This window comes from Orcinus orca, chromosome 4 (genome assembly GCF_937001465.1).
Source record: "Orcinus orca chromosome 4, mOrcOrc1.1, whole genome shotgun sequence".
Lineage (NCBI taxonomy): Eukaryota > Metazoa > Chordata > Mammalia > Artiodactyla > Delphinidae > Orcinus > Orcinus orca.
Window position 1 is genome coordinate 38,817,439 of NC_064562.1, and position 22,499 is coordinate 38,839,937.

The window sequence follows — 22,499 nt, forward strand, 5'->3', positions numbered from 1 at the left end:
AATTGGAATGTGGGGTGAGCCTGTGACAGCAGAGGCCGGCATGACGTTGCAACAGCCTGAGGTGCACCGTGTGTTCTCCCAGGGAAGTTGTCCCTGGATCTTGTGACCCTGGCAGTGGTGTGCTGCATATGCTCCGGGGTGGTGTTGTTAGTGACCTGCTCTGGCACACAGGACTCTTGGTGGCAGCAGCCACAGAGTTAGCAGTTCATGTCAGTCTCTGGGGTCTGAACTGATAGCTGCGGCTGACGCCTGTCTCTGGAGCTTGCTTAGGCAGTGCTCTGCTTTCTGTGGGCACACTGGGAAGGAATCCACTCTCCTCACACACACCAAAACAAAGATCTCTTGCCTCTCCGGCAGGTCCAGACATTTTCCTGGACTCTTTCCCGGCTAGCTGAGGAGCACTAGCTTCCTTCACTCTGTCTTCATACAGACAACCCCAGTCCTCTCCCTGGGGTCTGATCTCCAAAGCCTGAGCCTCAGCTCCCAGCCCCAACCTGGCCCAGTGGGTGAGCAGACAAGCATCTCAGGCTGGTGAGTGCTGGTCACCACCGATCTTCTGTGTGGGAATCTCTCTGCTTTGCCCTCTGCACCCCTGTTGCTGTGCTCTCCTCCATGGCTCCGAAACTTCCCCCCCACACACCCACCATCTCCACCAGTGAAGGGGCTTCCTAATGTATGGAAACTTTTCCTCCTTCACAGCTCCCACCCAGAGGTATGGGTCCCATCCCTATTCTTTTGTCTCTGTTTTTAATTTTGCCCTACCCAGGTACGTGGAGATTTTCTTGCCTTTTGGGAAGTCTGAGATCTTCTGCCAGCATTCAGTAGGTGTTCTGTAGGAGTTGTTCCACATGTAGATGTATTTTTGATGTATTCGTAGGGAGGAAGGTGATATCCACGTCTTACTCCGCCACCATCTTGAAAGTCTGATGTTCCATATTCTTAAATGTAGCATTTCAATTTTCCCTTCCAAAAAAACAAAAGCATGTTTTAGAGATAAGTCAGTGAAATCCAGATAACTCGCTTTAAACATTTTGATTCTTAAATGAATTTTTATTCTCCTTATGATGAAACAACCTTTTCCTCCTACCCTGAGAAAGTATTTTTTAAAAATTAACCGTTATTTAATTAACCTTGAAATTTTGTCCCAACTTGATTATATAATACCTCTTATTATTGCCTATTTTATGCTTCTTTTTTCTTTATTAAAGACAAATTGCAAATATGCAGATCAGAAGTGTACATAGAATTCAAGGTGATTAGCTTAGTAGTTAGATCATTGTGATAATGAAGCCGGCATTCTAACTTTGATCCTGTAAGGGACAATTTAATATTAAGCTCCATGAGAACAGGAGCTTTATGTTCTCAGTGCTTAGAACATTACTTGGCACATTGTAAGGCCAAAAAAAAAATTTATTGAATGAAAAACATACTGCAATAGTGGATAGACCTCAAATCTCAGTAACTTATTAGAACAAAAGTTTATTTCCTGTTACACAAAGTCTAGAACAGGTTGGTAAGGACTCTCCTCTATCTGGTGACTTAGGAATTTTGTCTTCTGTCATCTTGTGACTCAGGAACTGCCATCTTGTGATGTCCAGTTAAGACATCACAGTGTGGAAAGAGGTGGATTGTAGAGGCAAACCTCTTAAATGCCTCTGCATTTAGATGATACCTGCCACTTCTTCATGTAGTCCACTGGCCAGATACAGCAACTTGGCCCCAACAGAACTGCAAGGGAGCTGGGAAATGTAGTAGAGCATGTGGATACCCACAGAACAACTGTCTTCACCACAAATGAAAACACAGAAAAGTATTTTATTACCTGACCATTCTGAACCCTGTTGGTTATACATTGATTTTATAGCAGTATCATAGTGTTTTGGGATGGCACTATGGCCCAGGACAACTTCTGGCTAAAAACATTCTAAAACTACTAATTAGCTATATCTTTAAATGTTATCTAACTTCTCAATAATAATGATAACTATAGTAGTAGTAATAGTAATAATAATAACAACAAACAACTTTTTTAAAAAATAAATTAATTTTATTTATTTATTTTTGGCTGCATTGGGTCTTCATTGTTGTGCATGGGCTTTCTCTAGTTGAGGTGAACGGGGGCTACTCTTTGTTGTGGTGGGTGGGCTTCTCATTGCTGTGGCTTCTCTTGTTGGGGATCACGGGATCTAGGCACACGGGCTTCAGTAGTTGTGGCTCATGGGCTGTAGAGTGCAGGCTCAGTAGTTGTGGCACACGGGCTTAGTTGCTCCACGGCATGTGGGATCTTCCCGGATCAGTGCTTGAACCCATGTCCCCTGCACTGCTAGGCAGATTCTTAACCACTGTGCCACCAGGGAAGCCCAACAACAAACAACTTTGTTGGGAGTTTCCTGTAAGCTTATACCATGCTAAGAGCTTTACATAGATTAGCACGTTTAACTTTCCCACTAATCAAAAGAAGTAGATTACAGGCATACCTTGTTGCATTCTGCTTCACTTTATAGTACTTCACAGGTACTATTATTTTTACAAATTGAAGTTTTGTGGCCACCCTGCATTGGGCAACTGTATTAGTGCCATTTTTCTAACAGCATTTACTCACTTTGTGTCTCTGTGTCACATTTTGGTAATTCCCACAGTATTTCAAACTTCTAAATTATTATTATATTTTTTATTATATTCTGTGATTGGTGATATTTGATATTACTATTATAATTATTTTGGGGGGCGCAATGAACTGGGCCCATTTAAAATGAGGACCTTAATTGATAAATGTTGTGTGTTCTGACTGCTCCACCAACAGGCTGTTCCCCTGTCTCTCTCCCTCTCCTTGTGCCTCCCTATTCCCTGAGACACAAAAATATTGAAATTAGACCAATTAATAATCTTACAATGCCTTCTAAGTATTCAAGTGAAAGGAAGTGTTGTATGTCTCTCACTTTGAATTGAAAGCTAGAAATGATTAAGCTTAGTGAGGAAGGCATTGGAAGCTGATATAGGCCAAAAGCTAAGCCTCTTGTGCCAAATAGTTAGCCAAGTTTTGAATACAAAGGAAAAGTTCTTGAAGGAAATTAAAATCACTACTCCAGTGAACACACAAATGATAAGAAAATGAAACATCCTTATTGCTGATATGGAGAAAGTTTTAGTGGTCTAGATAGAAGATCAAACCAGTTACAACATTCCCTTAAGCCAAAACCCAATCCAGAGAAAGGCCCTAACTCCCTTCAATTCTATGAAGGCTGAGAGAAATGAGGAAGCTACAGGAGAAAAGTTTGAAGCTAGCAGAGGTTGGTTCATGAGGTTTACGAAAAGAAGCTATCTTCTTAACATTAAAGTGCAAGATGAAGCAGCAAGTGCTGATGTAGAAGCTGCAGCAAGTTATCCAGAAGATCTAGCTAAGATAATTAATGAAGGTGGTGATACTGAACAACAGATTGTCAACATAGACGAAACAGCCGTCTATTAGAAGAGGATGTCATTTAGGACTTTCATAGCTATAGAGGAGAAGTCAACGCCTGACTTCAAATCTTCAAAGGACAGGCTGACTCTCTTGTTAGGGGTTAATATACCTGGTAACTTTAAGTTGAAGCCAATGCTCATTTGCCACTGCAAAAGTTCTAGGGCCCTTAAGAATGATGCTAAATCTACACTACTTGTGCTCTAAAATGGAACAAGGCCTAGATGACAGCACATCTGTTTACACTATGGTTTACTGAATAATTTAATCCCACTGTTGAGACCTACTGTTCAGAAAAAAGATTCCTTTTGAAATATTACTGCTCATTGACAGTGCACCCAGTCACCCAAGAGCTCTGATGGAGATGAAATTAATGTTGTTTTTGTGCCTGCTAACACAACATCCATTCTGTAGTCCATGGATCAAGAAATAATATCCAGTTTCAAGTCTTATTATTTAAGACATTTTGTAAGGACATAGCTGCCATAGACAGTGATTCCTCTGATGGATCTGGGCAAAGTAGATTGAAAACCTTCTGGAAAGGATTCACCATTCTAGATGTCATTAAGAAAATTTGTGATTCAAGGGAAGAGGTCAAAATATCAATTTAACAGGAGTTTGGAAGAAGTTGATTTTAACCCTCATGGATAACTTTGAAGGGTTCAAGACTTCAGTTGAGGAAGTAACTGCAGATATGGTGGAAACAGCAAGAGAACTAGAATTAGAAGTGGAGCTTGAAGATGTGATTGAATTGCTGCACTCTCATGATAAAACTTTAACAGATGAGGAGCTGCTTCTTATAGATGAACAAAGTAAGTAGTTTCTTGAGAAGGAAACTATTCCTGGTGATTATGCTGTGAAGATTGTTGAAATGGCAACAAAGGATTTAGAATATAACATAAACTTAGTTGATAAAGCAGCAGCAAGATTTGAGAGGATTGACTCCAACTTTGAAAGAAGTTTTACTGTGGGTAAAATGCCATCAAACTGCTTTGCATGCTACAGAAAAATCATTCGTAAAAGGAAGTCAATCGATGTGGCAAACTTTACTGTTATCTTAGTTTGAGAAGTTTCCACAGCCTCACCAACGTTCAGCAACCACCACCCTATCAGTCAGCAGCATCAACATTGAGGCAAGAGCTTCCACCAACTAAAAGATTATGACTCGCTGAAGGGTCATTATGGTTAGCATTTTTCAACAATAAAATATTTTAAAGTTAAGGTATGTATTTTTTTTATACTTAACAGACTACAGTATAGTGTAAGCCTAACTTTTATTTGCACTGGGAAATGAAAAAATTTGTGTGACTCACTTTATTGTGGTGATCTGGAACAAAACTCACAATTTCTCCAAGATATGCATGTACTGCCCTCATTCCATAAATAAGGACACTAGGGCTAAGATTGTAAAAAGCTTGCCCAAGGCCTCACAGTAAGGATTCTTAGATAAAAGCTGAATTTTTACCCTTTGCTGAAATCCTCACTCTAGGATTTCTCAAGTGCAAAATGAGAATACTAAGTCTTACATGAAATGATTTATTAGACACCCAGCACAGCATCTGGTCCTAATACTAGCTTGGTGCTTAGTAGGTATTCAAACAGTACTAGCTGTCTTCCTTTATATAAAAAGAACAGGCAGGCAGAAGCCATGCCTGCCTGCTCTACTATTGATTACTCTTATGTGCTTTTTCACATAATTGAAAATTGTGATTAAACATAATGTAAGTCTTAGAGTTTTTACTGCATTACTGATTTATAATAAGCCATTGATTCCACAGAGTAACCATCTCTGGGCCAACCAACATAAAAGTGATTTAGATTCCACACTGTAATCCTCCTTGAAGAGTAACACTTCAAGAAGTTGAATGGGGAAAATATACTCAGGACAAAACAAAATCTAATCCTTAATGTCGTTAAGGATTATCTCAGATATCCCTCTTTAAAACTAATATGTAGATAATTTGATTCGGATTTTAAATGGATTGAACGCATGCCTTTCTGCCATAACAAACAGAGTAGCAGGCATTGTTTCTGCTGATTTTATATAACAATCTTGGAGGGGCAAGAGCAACTCAACATGCTGGCCATAACTGTAAGACTGAAGAGCTCAATATCATTTGTGTCAAAAGCAGAATCACCACTTTTGGCAGATACTTTTCAGTATCCAAATGACAAAATAATATCCAACAGAATAACCAGTTCATTTTCTGGAGATGCATTTTGTAGCGAATTCATCTTAGCTATCCTGTTGAGCTAGATCAATGTTACATCCATAGCATCTTCAATAGTGCCTGGCATATAGTAGGTGCTCTATAAACATTTAACAAATTCTAGGCAGCTCTGAAAATCCAGCTTTCCATCAACAACACAAGATTGTCTACTTCAGCCCTGAATTGTTTAGTGTTATGTTCAAACTCCAGTCTGAGACAATTGATAAATGAAAGAGAAGGATGTGTTATTCACTCATCTCTCTCAAGCTCTATTCCTACAGCTCACCTTATCATAAGAAAACTACATCACTGTTCTAAGTTATTTTAGCTGAACTAGTGAATGGTTTGGTAAAAGAAGAACACATGTTCTGGAGTTGGACAAACTTTAATTCATATTAATTGATAGCACTAATCAATAGTTCCAAGACTTTGAGCCAATTAACAGCTCTGTATGCCACTTTCCTCATCTGCTGTTAGTATTAAATATAGTATTTAACAGAATACAAAGTTCACCTTTACTAGGTAAGTGACTAATGCTGGTTCACCTTTCTTTCTCCCCTTGTCTTATTGAGAGGTGATATCATATGAAGCATATTTCTATGTCTTTGATGAAAAAATACTGTATCTACTGCCTGTTGTTTGATTCCAGGGTTATTATGTAAAGAACTACTGAATATTTTTTCCTGGGGTTGAGTGCTAGAGAAATTTTACCTTTCCTATGAACTACTGTATGGTATACTTTATGAAATTAATGAATCAAAACTTGCCACTCACTGTGGTCTTGTTGTCATGTTTTTCCTTTGGCTTACTGGAAGCATGACACTAACTTTTGTGCTCAAGACAGTAGATGTTCAAAACTTAAGTCTTCTGGTAAAACAGTCATCTCTTAGCCTGCTTTATTTGACATTTATTCTTAAAACTGGATTTAATGGTTTTATTGTTTCTATATCTTTTATGGTGAGCTGCACAAATCCTTTTTGAAACCACACAGAATATAAATAATAAATGAATGAAGGAATAAAATGACTTGGTTTCATAGGTTTTAAGTGCAGAACTAACCCAGGCTTGGTGCTCTTTTCAGCTGAAACTGAAAGTTTTATTCAAGAGAAACTAAGGAAGTGTAACATCTAAAAATTCTTAAACCTTAATGTTTCCTGTTCAGGAACTGACTAGCAGTAACACAGGCCAGTCATGCACAAGTGAAAATGGGGAAGGAGTGAAATACAGGTTATTAAGTCTGAGAAAAATGCAATCAAAGCTTTGGACACCTGCAGGATAAGATCAGTAATGTGGGACATTTTTCTTTTCAAACTCCATAGCTATGGGCTAGCACCTGAACTGATGATAGGAATCATGACACAAGCCCTTTCTTATAGGTCTGTGTAATATGCTGTCTTTTCACAGAACAGATTATATTCAAATTTCCTCTCTTCCTATCAAACTGCCAGCAGCAATAAAGTCTTCTTTGAATTTAGCTTAAAATTTTTTTGGCAGATAGGGGGCAGGGAGGAAATGAGTTTGCTTTGAATTTTTTCAAAGAAAATTTTATTATGTCAATATAAGATAAATCATTGTGTCATTTAAATATAAGATTAATATTCAGTGGGGGAATAAGTTACTTTTAAAATTAATTTGAATCAATGGTAGAATAGACTATTCTAAACCTGTAGTTATTTTGAGCCGTATTGATCTCCAAAAGTCACCACTGTGATGTTTTTCATTTTTAATATAACATTTCTGATTTATAATTAATTTAATGAACATCTTAATTTTTTCTCTGGAAAAACACTTTTCATTTTGACAAGCATTTATGAATACCTGTGAGTTTCATACATTCTTCTCAAATGTTTTAGTATAAATTTAATATAAATAGATGATGGAATGTTTATTTTCATGAGATAATTGAGAGAAAATTGACTGGACACTCTATTGTAATTGTGAGATAGGAAAACACATCCCGGGAAAATGACAGCTGGGCCTGCTTATAGAGGTGCTGATACCAAGGAAAGTCATCATGGCATTATTTTTAACTTCCACATCCTTTGTTTACTTGGTTTAACCTGCATTTCCTCCAGTTTTTGCCACTCCAACTAGCCTTTTTTGAATGGTGACATCTCTTACTGTTCTCTAAAATAGTGGTTCTCGAAGTGTGGAACTTGTTAGAAATACAAACTCTTGGCCTTATCTTAGTCCCACTGAATCAGAAACTTTTCAGTGGGACTCAAAAATCTATGTTTTACAAGCTCCTCAGGTAGTTCTGATCCATATTAAAACTTCAGAATCCCTGACTTAAACTATTGGCCAGTCACGCCTTCCCAGTACGAATTTCTGATTCTTCCTGTCTTGGGTTCAAATCATCAGTTCTGTGATCTGAATAGGAATATACTAAAACATATAACGGGTGAAAAATCTCTTCAGCGTTGATAATATTTTTCCATAGTGTGCTTAATGACATATTTTCATAGGCTTATTTTTATTTATTTATTAAATTTATTTATTTAAAAATTTTTTTTGCGATACGCGGGCCTCTCACTGTTGTGGCCTCTCCCGTTGCGGAGCACAGGCTCCGGACGCGCAGACTCAGCGGCCATGGCTCATGGGCCCAGCCGCTCCGCGGCATGTGGGATCTTCCCGGACCGGGGCACGAACCCATGTCCCCTGCATCAGGAGGCGGACTCTCAACCACTGCGCCACCAGGGAAGCCCCATAGGCTTATTTTTAGAGAAAAGTTTATATTTGAACTTTATAGTCATGATAAGACTGCATGGAAATTGAGGAAGGAAATTGTGTGTGTGTGTGTGTGTGTGTGTGAATTCACAGATTTTACAATGATGATTTTTAATCTTATTGTGAGAAATTATATGCTTCCAAATGGATAAAAAAATCACTGAGTAGCTTTTATTTTAGAAAATGTGTCAGGGCGTTAGGTATTTCATTTGAATAGCTTTTATTTGTTTCTTTTTGACTGGGAATACTTTTGTAGCTAAAATTTTGCTCTTAGTCTAAGCTCTATGATTGTTTTAACCATTTTACCAAACTACCACCAAGTCTGTATATAACTTCCCCATTACATGAAAAGGTATGCACTGGGAAAAATTACAGGGTACTTCTCAGGCATGTGAACAATTGCTGTGATGAAATGATATACTCCATTATAGCACTTGGCCAGCTGGTGACTTGTCCTGAGTACCACGACTTCGTTAGTTCTTGAGTCTGGAGCAGCGGGTGTCTTTCAAATACTTGAATCTGAGATGTAGGGTAATCCTTGTCCTAACTAGGACTCTGGTTTCCAGTTTGTGTTTGCCATGAACAATGGAATTTGGCAATACGTAAAGACACCAAGTGTATGTTCCCTGATGCAGAAGCAGAAATATTATTTCTGCTTCATAATAAGTGTTTTAGTTTCCAAATATCTCAGGCAGAGCTGTGTGATCTGTTTCACAGACTTCAGGCAGTCCTTCCACTCCAGTGTGTGATTCTCAATATGCATCAGAATACTTAGAAGCCTTATTAAAACAGAATGTTGGGCCCCAGAGTTCCTGATTTAATAGGTGTGGGGTGGGAGTGAGCAGCCTCATTTCTAACAAGTCTACAGGTGATGCTGATACTGATGCTTCAGGGAGCACACTGTGAGAATGATTTTCTAATGCTGCCTTTCTCAAAGTCAGATCCTCAGATCCTCAAATCAGAATCACCTGGACTGCCTAGTCATCTCCAAATCCTCAGGACCTATGCTGAAGACCTGAATCCAAATCTCCAAGGTTTTATGTCAGTGATTTGTATTTTATCAAGCTCCCCAGGTAGTTCAAATGCGCACTCACATCTGAGAACCAGTTAGAGGGGAGGACTGGGCATATAGTTAGCCAGAGAAAACACAAATCAAGTCTCTTTCCAACATTACCAATTTTATACCATGACTTGGCATTCATGGTTGTTTTATACATAGTAGTTGGATGAATTAATGATAATGAATGAATGCAGGCAATTAGTTGCTACTCCCTGTTTGTTCCTAGCATCTTTTCTTTATTCTGCTATAAAATATATTTTCCATATTTTAACTATTTGCTTATTTTACTGCCTCCATCTAGATGGGGAACTTATCTTTTTTTTGTATCTCCAGTGCCAGAAGTCTAGAACATAAAGGTTATTACATATGATTACTACATACATGCAATGCAGTTGGAATAGCGACGTTTCAGAGATGAAGAGAATATGTGGGGAAAGGGAAATAGATTACTTAGGTTTGATGAGACTAGTGTGTGCTAAGAGTTTTGTGGGTGGTCAGGAGCTAGAGTAGTACAGGATGTGAAGGGTCAGAAATGACAAATGGCAAGTCGGGCACTTTGTACCAAATTAACCTTGACAGATGAAATTCATTTGTTAGTCTAGCTCCAGTTGCTTTTTTACCTTTCCTTACCAAGGGGAAAAAAATGACTTTAGCAGGGTTAGTTTACTGATACATTAAAAAGTCTAGCGTAGAAATGGACTATGGTGTAGTGAACAGTTCCTGATACTGTAGTTGAAATAAAGGATCGTTATAATGTTCTTGTTTCTGCTATTGTCCACACCCATTGTCTAAATTCTAAACCCTGTTTAGTCTCCATGAATGGGCTCACAATGCCCTGATTCTTAATAGTGTTGTTTAATTTCCTATTCTGTACTTCATAGACTGCCTCCTGGATTTCAGACCTCTCATGATTTTATTTGTGAATTACCTGAATTTTCAGTCTCCATCCAAACAACCTAGATTCCTAATTTATAGTCCACTCTGTTCTTTGAGGTCTGTGTGCATTTGTACTGGATTGTTGCTAGCATATGTCTCCCAGTCATAGGCTGGTGCCTGTCACAACTGTTCTGCTCTCAAGCCCATCTGGGGTCTTAAGGTTCTTGTACTAGATTCGTAGGTTTTGCCACCCTTGTCCACAAAGTCCCCATTGTATTCTCCTCATTACTAATGCTGTCTGTCTCTCATCCAAGAGCATACAGGGCAAATTAGTTTGTACTCCTATTTCAATTTTTTAATTAGAAATGAAATGCCAAAAATGTCTAAGGAAATGGCTTTATTACCAACTACAGGTCCAGAGCCTAAGGAGGTTTAAATCTTCTTTCAGATTATGTGAGAATTAGATTTTCGGAGGTCAGTATATATTAAAACCATACAAAGATCTTTAGTTTAGATTCTGGGCTCAGAACATTAAAGCCAGTTTTGTTTTGTTTTTTACTAATTAAAGCTTTGACATACTCAAAAGATGTAAGTATGTAATTATTCATTGTGTGGGAATGTCCCACTCATTGCAGGACAACCAGCATTGGTCGATAAGCCACATCTTTTATTATTGTGGCACACCAAAACATGCCCACAGATCTCCCAAATGCCTGCTAAGGGTTAGTGTCACCTCTAAAGAAAGCCACTGGTTTAGAGTATTCAATTATCAAGTGCTGGAACTGGGAAGGAACCCACAGAGCATGTGAGTGCTCAAAACCTGAACAAAATCAGCAAGAAAGAGACGAGTGACTATTGGGTAAACATCCGCCAGTGTGTGCCACAAGGAAAAGGCTAGCTAGTATTCTGTAAGGTTCCTTCTCACTACAGAAACCAAACTATTTAATGTCATAAAAAGCAATGTAAGATCATTTATGGGTAAATAATAATCATGGATAATGGATATTTACATTATATATATTCATAAATCATGATTCAAAATAGCAATTTCTTCAATTGCTAAATATAATTAATAGAACTTCTCTTAATGACAAACAAAAGATATAGCAATTGAGATACTTAAAATCTAAGCTGGCAATAAATAAAAAAGCTGTCATGTGGCAGTTTAGAACAGTGTTAGTGACTAAAATTTTTCAATGTTTAATGCAGTAGCATTTTTGGTATTATTGAGAGCAAGTGAAATCAACACTATTTAATTCAAATTTGCCTAATTAAAACTATGCATTATTTTATATCTCAGTTCTTTCTGAGAAAAGGATGTAGATACATTCTTTCATTCTTCCTCATATGGCTGTTATAACAGATGATCAGGGATCACCTCTGAAGTACCTAACATAGTCTCTGGGGCCAGTATATGTTCAGTAGGTGTTTGCTGCATAAATTAATGGTTTTAATGAAACATTTCAGAAAAGACGATGCAGATCTAAGAATATTTTATCATAAATAGTTTTAATATTGAAAACAAATTTTTCTTTGCATTTTTTCTAAGATATTTTACTCCAGGTTATCTTACATGGACTAATACATATATTTTTTTCTGTGTTAAATGCAGGTCTATATAATTATTACAGATGACAAAATATTAGTAATCATTGAAAGAACAGGCTTTTCTGTATCTCATTGTCATTCTGGTTTTTCTCTTGTCTCAAGTTTTTGTTGTTCTTTTTCACAGGGATTCGATAAACAAGTGGATGTGTCATATATTGCCAAACATTACAACATGAGCAAAAGCAAAGTTGACAACCAGTTCTACAGCGTGGAAGTGGGAGACTCAACCTTCACAGTTCTCAAGCGCTACCAGAATCTAAAGCCTATTGGCTCTGGGGCTCAGGGAATAGTTTGGTAAGTGTGATGGATTTAACTTCTATTTTTCGAAGGAACGTGCTGTATGTGTTGACTACATACACAGCACAAACACACAAACACAAATAAATAGCATGACTTGAGGAGGAAAAATCCATTCTACCAAAGAAAAATAAATGTATGAGCATTATTAGTAATTTACTACCCATTGGCTAACAATATGTACATCTTTGCTTGTGACTAGTTTTTCTAGTCACAAAAAAATACATTATGCAACAACCATAGAGAAACCAAGAAAACCAGAGGTTTTCTAGCTGTTGCTAAAGCATTTAAAAAATTTTATTTGGATGTTTTCACAGCAAGAAATGAGGGAATATGTGTTCAGATAACCAGCAAGTAAAATTCCCTACAGTCTGAAGAAGTATAAATGAGATCTCAAATGTTCCAGTGACTTTTAAAGTTCAATGTTTAAAATTCAGTTGCCTATTAGAAAAAGTGGCATTTAAAAAAAATGTTTGTTGAATATTTCCAAAATGGAAAGATCCTGGGCTCCTTAGTAACTACTCTTTTATGACATTTTGAGTGGCAAATTGAAATGATGACAAATCAGGATTTGACTTACCTGTTATAAAACTCTTGCAAAAGTGATGATAGATTGATAAGGATTTTTTTTTAGGTAGTTTTAACTTGCAGTTTAGCAACCAAATGTATTTAGTATGAACTTATTAGTATAATAATTTTCAGTTTGGTGGCTCACAACTATAAGTAAAAATTTAGGGCATGAACTATAAATATACACATATGTTTATTTATAAAGGATATTTACTTATAACAATATATTTGTTATGTGAATTACTGCTAAATTAATAATATCCATTTAAAAACAAAAACATTCCTTTTAAGAGATGAGATGAAGTTGAAATAAACATTATTTTAAAATAAATTTTGTTTTAAAACTCCCTTTTTCCACTCATTTGATTTTTCTTTTTTTTTTTTGGTGAAAGAAATCTAATACGGTATAATTATTTTTCAAACCTTCATTTTATATTTCATAAGATGATTCTAAACTCTGGTTCACTTCATTTTTAAACTTTTTTTTTGTTTTTTTAAGACTCTATTTTAGAGCAGTTTTAGGTTCACAGCAAATGGATAGGAAGGTACAGATATTTCCCATATATCCCCTGCCCACCCACATACATAGTCTCCCCCAGTATCAACTTCCCCCACAAGAATGGTACATTTATTACAACTGATGAACCTACACTCACACATCATAATCAACAGAACCCATAGTTTACATTAGGGTTCACTCTTGGTGTTTTACATTCTGTGTGTTTGGACAAATGTAAAGTGACATGTATCCATTATTATGGTATCATACAGAGTATTTCCACTGCCCTAAAAATCCTATATACTCCACCTATTCATCCTTCTCCCTACTCCAACCCCTGGCAACCATTGATCTTTTTACTGTTTCCATAGTTTGCCTTTTTCAGAATGCTGTATAGTTGGAATCAAACAGAATATAGTCTTTTCAGATTGGCTTCTTTCACTTAGTAATATGCATTTAAGTTCCCTTCATGTCTTTTCATGGATTAAAAGTTCGCTGAATAGTATTCCATTTTCTGGGTGTACCTTAGTTTATTTATCCATTCATCTACTTAGGACAGCTTGGTTGCTTCTGAGTTTTGACAATTGTAAGTAAAGCTGCTTTAAACATTTGTGTGCAGATTTCGTGTGGACATAAATTTTAACGATTCACTTCATATTGACAACTCATTTTAAGTTCACTCTCAGTGCTTAGTCAATGCAAATAGCAGAAGTGCCTGGTTGGTGCACTACTAAATCATTTACTAACACTTAAACCTCATTTATCAAATATACCAATGCTTTTATTGAAATTCACCTAGTAAATTTCAATCTCTCCTAATGTCAATCAGTAGTTGTTTTTGCAATTTGAAGATGGAACATTTTAATATTTTAAAATAATGGGCCAAGCCTTTTATTTTGTAGGTAAACAGCTAAGTAAATTTTTATTTTCAATGTTTATTTCTTTATTTATTATGGTGCAAGGATGCAGGTGAACCTCTTTGTGACACAAAATAATTTCAAGGTGTGGTAGGCAGAATAATGGTCCCTCAAAGATGCCCAGACCATAATCTCCAGAATTCTTGATATGTTATGTTGATATGTTATCAAAAGTTACAAAACTTTTGACATATAACTTTAAGATTAAGATTAAAGGCCTTAAAATGGGGCAATTATCCTGGAATATCCAGGTGGGACCTATCTAATCATATGAGTTTTTAAAAGTGGAAAGAAAGACAGAAGAATGGGTCAGAGAGATGCAATGAGAGAGAAGGGATAAGAGATTCAAAACGTGAGAGGGACTTGCCTTATTGTTGCTGGTTTTGAAGATAGAGGAAACGTGTCAGGAGACAAGGAATGGGGTGGCTTCTAGAAGCTGGGAATGGCCCTCAGCTGCCAATTAGCAAGAAAATGGAGACCACAGTCATACAACAATGAGGAATTGAAATTTGCCAGCAAATCCAAATGAACAAGGAAACATATTGTCCTCTAGCACCTCCAGAAAGGAACTCAGCCTGCTGATATCTTGACTTTAGCCCCGTGAGATTCATGTAAGACTTCTGACCTAAAGAACTGCAAGATAATAAATTTATGTTGTTTGAGCAGCTAAGCTTGTGGTGATTTGTTGTGGCATTAATACTAATACACATAGTATAGTAAAGATTCTACTATTAAGATGATTGCTATTCTTCAAAAAGCTGGCACACTGAACTATAGTGTTGTCAAAGGAAGGAGTTCAGGGTGCCTCTGTCAACCCTCCCCAAACTGTGAAATTCCCTTTTTCCTTCCAAGATGCATATCTTTTACCTTAGGTTACATGTGACCAATGCTAGGAGGATAAAGTGTGTTTGGGAGAGATCAATAATAATTATTAGTAAGGTTTAATTTATTTTCTAGATTACAAGATATGTTTATATTTTCTTTTGCATTCTACTGGATGGCTTGGATACCACTTGGAGAGTGGGAACCCTGTATAAGAGGTCACTGCATTCATGAAGAACTTTCAAAGAGAAATAGAAAATAAAACAAAACCAAAAATTCTTATGAAGGAGGAGAGATAGGAGATGGAGAAAACAGTGATTCCTAGCTACCTTTTTTAAATGGAAAATTGTAGAACATGAGAAAGTTTTTCTAAGATCCTCAGTTTGGATGCTCAAATATTCATTGGAATTGTTTCATTTTCTTTCAGATAAAACTGCCACGAAAATGAGAACTACTAATAAAAGGAAGTTTTATTTAATGATTCAAAAATAGGCCCAAAGCAACATTTTGCTTAAGAAGTTAACAGATTGTCCCAGAAAGATTTGAAAATCTACTAGTACTAATAATTTTGTATGTTTTATAGGGCATATTGAGCTTCTGTTTCTCCTTGTATAGGATGGATATCTCATACAAGGTCTTAGGTATAGTAACTGAAATAAACTCCAGTAAATAAAATGTCCTTGATCAAAATTTTTACTCCAGGCTTACAATAAATTTATCAGCAAATTTGTCAGTAAAAGGACAACTGAATTCCAAAATGTTAGTCTTGGAGTTTCCTGGGATTATTATTAGTCTTTTAGTCAGTAGCTGAGGGAAATAAAACTAGCAAAGATGAAGTTGAAGGGGCAGAAATGGGATGGCATGTTTCTCTACCTCATCTTCAGTCTTCCACTCTACCATGGGCACAGATGCCACAATTCCAGCACATTCCTCTCTGGACATGAATATAGTTGTCTCTTCCTCAACCTAACTTTGAGTTATCTTTGTTTACTTATCATAACCTGGGTTTGTAATGTACTATTTTTCTTGAAGATCTATTTTTGTAGTAATTTGTCCTCTCTATCAACCTGCCTTATATTTAATTTCCTTCCTATTGCCTTTTGTCAATGGTGCGTTCATCCACTTCTCTCACACTGAACACGCATCCATCCCCCAGCATGCTTGTAAAATCCACACCTTTCCTCTATTCGTGAAAACTCAGATTTGCATATTTTGAACGTCCCACACAATCCTGAGTATAGTAATTGGGAGAAATGGAAACTCAGTATCTGGGGCCCAGAAGGAGGTGGAGGGCGGACAATGTGAAACAGATGATTTATTTATTTTACTTTATTTTCTTTAGAGCAGGAATAAGACATGGAGGAACCAAATCCAAAAGAGATGCTCATTAGCAATTCTTTTATTTTGGCATATATTACTATAAAATTCTGTGTGTGTGTATTAGAAGGATTTTTAGTTTTCAGGTATAATTGTTGATATATTGGTACTTATGTCACAGAATCCCCATCCTCCTAACTTGTTTGAAATGGATTCTCATTTCTCCTGCTTCAGTTACCTTAAACTTGTTATTGGTTTCTTACACTTTGTTTCCTCTCTTTGGATGGCTTCACTGCTTACTTTTTATCAGGAAAACAAATAGGCAATACTAAAATATCTTCAAAAAGAATTCACCATTATCATGCTATTTTTTCATTCGCCATGGATGATAGACCAACTATATCAGTAAGAATCATTAAATAAAATCTAATATGAAATCTTTTGGAATAAGTAAAAAATTTATTTCTACCATGGAGGAAAAAATGAATATTATCCATTGAAACAAAAAGAAACAATGATTATTCTCCTTCTCCAAGTGAACAAAGAAGTCCTCTATAGTTTCCTAGGTGGGGAATTGTAAAGTGATCTATAAAATGTGTTTTTTTTTGTTTGTGTTTTTCTTTTTGTTGTTGTTGTTATACTTTAAGACTTTATTAAAGAATACATAAGAGAGAAATTTCAGAAATGTATTCAACATTTTGAACTAATACCCTTAATCAGGTACACTTAATATTTGACCAAACCCGTTGGTATTTTATTTCATTTAGAAAAGTTTATATTTTATTAAAACTTATTTGAGTTGCAGAATGCCTTTCATCAATAATGTAGTCTTTTATCAGCCTTTAGAAACAATTTTTTTTACATCTTTATTGGAATATAATTGGTTTACAATGGTGTGTTAGTTTCTGCTTTATAACAAAGTGAATCAGTTATACATATACATATGTTCCCATATCTCTTCCCTCTTGTGTCTCCCTCCCTCCCACCCTCACTATCCCACCCCTCTAGGTGGTCACAAAGCACCGAGTTGATCTCCCTAAGCTGTGCAGCTGCTTTCCACTAGCTATCTATTTTACGTTTGGTAGTGTATATATGTCCATGCCACTCTCTCACTTTGTCCCAGCTTACCCTTCCCCCTCCCCATATCCTCAAGTCCATTCTCTAGTAGGTCTGTGTCTTTATTCCTGTCTTACCCCAAGGTTCTTCATGACATGTTTTTCTTTTAGATTCCATATATATGTGTTAGCATACGGTATTTGTCTTTCTCTTTCTGACTTACTTCACTCTGTATGACAGACTCTAGGTCCATCCACCTCACTACAAATAACTCAATTTCGTTTCTTTTTATGGCTGAGTAATATTCCATTGTATATATGGGCCACATCTTCTTTATCTATTCATCTGATGATGGACACTTAGGCTGTTTCCATCTTCTGGCTATTGTAAATACAGCTGCAATGAACATTTTGGTACATGACTATTTTTGAATCATGGTTTTCTCAGGGTATATGCCCAGTAGTGGGATTGCTGGGTCATATGGTAGTTCTATTTGTAGTTTTTTAAGGAACCTCCTACTGTTCTCCATAGTGGCTGTACCAATTCACATTCCCACCAGCAGTGCAAGAGTGTTCCCTTTTCTCCACACCCTCTCCAGCATTTATTGTTTCTAGATTTTTTGATGATGGCCATTCTGACCAGTGTGAGATGATATCTCATTGTAGTTTTGATTTGCATTTCTCTAATGATTAATGATGTTGAGCATTCATTCATGTGTTTGTTGGCACTCTGTATATCTTTGGAGAAATGTCTATTTAGGTCTTCTGCCCATTTTTGGATTGGGTTGTTTTTTTTGTTATTGAGCTAAATGAACTGCTTATAAATTTTGGAGATTAATCCTTTATCAGTTGTTTCATTTGCAAATATTTTCTCCCATTGTGAGGGTTGTCTTTTCATCTTGTTTATGGTTTCCTTTGCTGTGCAAAAGCTTTGAAGTTTCATTAGGTCCCATTTGTTTATTTTTGTTTTTATTTCCATTTATCTAGGATGTGGGTCAAAAAAGATCTTGCTGTGATTTATGTCATAGAGTGTTCTGCCTATGTTTTCCTCTAAGAGTTTGATAGTTTCTGGCCTTACATAAAATGTGTTTTTAACAACAGTAGTCAGGAGCCAGATGAACAAATCATTTCAGAGCATTTTTCTCATCATCAGAAGAGGATCTCATTAGCATTGTTTCTACTACAAGCTCCAGAATAAAAAGAATGTAGGAAGAAATCAACAGCAGGGAGTTCATTATCTTCTCTTACTTCTGTCCTGCTGCTGCTTGCCAAGCCAAGAAACATTTCTGTTTTCTCAATTCTTTCTCCAAAGATGATTTAAACTGACAGTGAAAGTGGCGGCAAAATTCAACGACCAAGTTTAGCAGAGAAAACTTGCAAAGTTTGGTCTCCCCCTTAACTGAAAAGAGCTGATTGCACAGTTTTAAACGACGGGACGTAAAACCATATTCTTTCTTTCTTGGGCTTGTTCTCTTTGTCATCTACATGTAATTAACTTGTAAGCAGTCCCAATCCAATTTTGCAAGGTGATCTTTTACAAGATATTTATGTCAAAGATGTAAGCTAAATACTGAAAAAGCATAGATTTATAGTGGCTTATTGTAAAAAAATCTGTACCTGGAAAATTAAATATTTAGAAACAAATGTTATATACTCTATATTAACTAAATTTTCCTAAAATTCCAGTTAGAGCAGGATGATATAGAAGTAGAAATAATTGTAGTCATAAGATGCCCTGGAAATAATGCAGTGGATTAATCTATCTTAAATTATATATATATTCATATATGTATATACAGAATGAATGTATAACAAATACATAATTTATAATATATTACATATGTATATATAATTTATATACATACTAACCCAATGGATTAGTTTATCTTAATTGAATTTATATGCTATATATTTTACACACATGTATTTTATGTATATAGGATATAAATTATTTTGTTTTTCACAAAAATTTAAAAAATCATTTCTGGTGAATGTCCTTCAACCAGCGGTCTGTAGCAACAAGCTCCTATGCAGATAAACAATCTAAGATTTAAATTGCCAGTCATGTTCAGCAGAACCTTGGGTGTTCACATATTCTTATTCCATCACCCTCCTTTGATAAGTGGATATTGGTGAGTATGGTGAGCCTGCCTAGCAATGTCCTATCAGCCCAGTCGAGTTAAGTGTTAGATAGACTGAAGAGAAGTCTTGAGTTCCTGTACCTGTGGCTTTTTTTTTTTTTCTATTTAATATGGGTGTGATCTACCTTGAAGGAGGACAGGGATAGAAAACATTCTATAAGAAACATTGTGATCCAGGAAACTTAGTCACAGCATTGTATCTAGAGGGCCTCTCCTTGGCTCAGCATCTGAAACTGCAGCTATATTATCTTTGTACCTATGTATACATATGTGTTTGAATCTTGTTTACTCCCAAATAGGATTTAAAGTTATGGAAAAAGATAAATGTGACTTAGTATCCACCTAACATAAGGGATTTGAGGGAAGATGGTAACCCTATCCCTTGGAGTAGAGTCTCCTTAAGGGTAATGATATGTGATAAGGCTAAGTTGTTGACTGAAGGAGTAGAAAGAAAGGGGTTTTCTTTGTGGTTTGTTTTGCTTTTGTTTTTTAAAATGTGGAACATAGTTTGAATCTTTGCCTTCCTATTTCCACATAGTACTAGTAAGTAGAAATACTCTGGGTAAGCCAGAGCACTCATCAAAAACCAAACTAAACACGACAATCCAACAGAATCAAGAGCCAACCCCCCAAAATCTCTGAATTTGTTCAAATGCTCAAAATAATTACTGATAATAGTGCCAAGTCAAGACACATTAGTAGAACAATCACCATTTGAAGAAGTGGAATCTTCTTCAAATAATAATAGCTTCTATATGCTTTAAAAAATGGTTTATGGAAAGTCCCCCCTTTTTAATGTGCTCATTTTCATTAAAAAGAAAAAGACATTATTGACTCACTGATGCTTTTAGCCCCTTTTCTTATCTTGGTGATGAATTGGAGCTATTCTATCTAGACTCTGATTTAATCACCCTTGAAATAATGGCACACATTTACAAAATGACTGGCAAAGGTTAGGAGATATCTGTAGATATACACCAAAACAAAAGAGTTTGAACCTTGGCCATGTTAGGGTATATGATGGAAAGATAGTCAATATCTATTTATTGCTGATTAAGATTGGGAGGGAAATTAATTAAGTAAATTATCTGAATTCTGTAAAATATTTACACATTTAAATATTGATTCAATTACAGATATTTTAAGATACCTTATATTATCGTGTTCAGTCATTATAGTTATAGATATACTTACACCTTAGAATAATTGAATTTCCCATTGTGCTTTATCAATGATAGTATTTAACATTCAGTCTTTCAGAACCTTGGTTTACTCATCTGTAAAATGGAGATATCAGGGGCTTCCCTGGTGGTGCGGTGGTTGGGAGTCCGCCTGCCGATGCAGGGGACACGGGTTCGTGACCCCGTCTGGGAAGATCCCACATGCCGCAGAGCGTCTGGGCCCGTGAGCCATGGCCACTGAGCCTGCGCATCCGGAGCCTGTGCTCCGCAAGGGGAGAGGCCACAGCAGTGAGAGGCCCGCATACCGCAAAAAAAAAAAAAAAAAAAAAAAAAAAAAAAATGGAGATATCAGTATCTTGCAGTACTCAAAAAGTATAAAACAAACTAGATATATGAAATTGCCTTATAAATCTGGTATTGTCATGAATTTTAGTAGATTCAAGGAAGGTAGACTTAATGTTACTCTTTTATATCAATGGAAAATTGCAAAAGGTCAACATGTGTAACCCAAGAAGATGGCTGATTGTAACAGTTGCTTAATCTTCAGACTGTGCATATTGTTTGCATATTGTAGTTGAGAATATGAGTTTTAAAAAATGACTTAACTAATGCTCCATGATTGAGTCAAGAAAAGAAGCATCTGAACATTTTCATTCCTATCTTTCAATCTGAGTTTCAGTTAACCTAGGATATTTATAATATTTATACAAGTTTTAAATATTAGTTTTTAAATTTGCAACATGGCTACACACACGCAGCTAACCATCTTTAAGCACAGAATTTGGATAGAAGAATTTTATGGTAATGAGGTTGATGGTACAAAGAGGGATGGTGAAATCATCCAGAGGGTGATCAGACTTCCTAAATAACACAAGAGACCTGATCAGTGGGTCCTGAATGATGATTTTGTTTCTGAAACTTCCATGATCCTGTGGTGCATTTCTCTTCTTAGAGTTCCAAACGAGCCATTACGCTAAATGATGCAGCTTTACTAACACGTTTCCATTTAGCCTCTGACCAGGGGCCATGATTACCATCTGATCCACATCTGGAATATCAGCACATTTTGTATCCTTGTTATTTTCCATTAATTTTATAATTTAGACCCTTTATTTCAAACTTATTTTTTAATTAAAAAATTTTCAATTATGGTTTACTACAGGATATTGAATATAGTTCCCTGTGTGTATATGTTTTTAATTGTAACCTTCTTGATATAAGGAGCGTTGAGCTTTAAATATTGCCTTTTGTATTGGTAGGGCAGTTGAGGCTGTAATGGTCCAGTGTAGTAGGACAGAATAAGACACTGTATTCTCCTTCCATATTTCACTGTTAATTCTTGGCCCTGTTGCATAGCACAAGCCCCAAATATTTACTTACTGTATTGCTTGATTGGTGATTAAGACTTGTAAGTATCACCTTTTATCCTTCACAGAGAAAATGTGGCTCTGAGTAACCATGGGTAAGGTTTAGTAGCAGTATGTTTACAGGGAAAAAAATTATAAATTCCATACTTCTGTTTGTTAACCATAAAGTATGTATGTGTTCATCAGTGCAATAACTGATGCTGAAGGGGTTGGTCGTATATAATATTAAAAACTATATTTGGTTTTACAGTGTATTATGGACATGTATTCTGAATTCTGTCTTTCTTTCATAAATTTGTAATCAATTTATATCATTGTAGTCAAAATTGATAGCAAGAGTTTGTAGCCCAGAAGCATTTTTGTTGGTAGAAGGGAAAAATAGTCATTTAAAT

General features: G+C 36.1%; 1 protein-coding gene across 14 annotated transcripts in view; it reads left to right on the top strand.

Annotated features, from left to right (window-relative positions):
• MAPK10 (mitogen-activated protein kinase 10) overlaps positions 1-22,499 on the top strand; it is a 637,325-nt gene that overhangs the window by 478,997 nt on the left and 135,829 nt on the right. For all 14 annotated transcript variants that reach the window (XM_049709104.1, XM_049709107.1, XM_049709100.1 and 11 more), the window contains one exon: positions 12,066-12,235. In XM_049709104.1, coding sequence (XP_049565061.1) covers positions 12,066-12,235 — 170 coding nt within the window. The remainder of the gene's footprint in view (positions 1-12,065; positions 12,236-22,499) is intronic.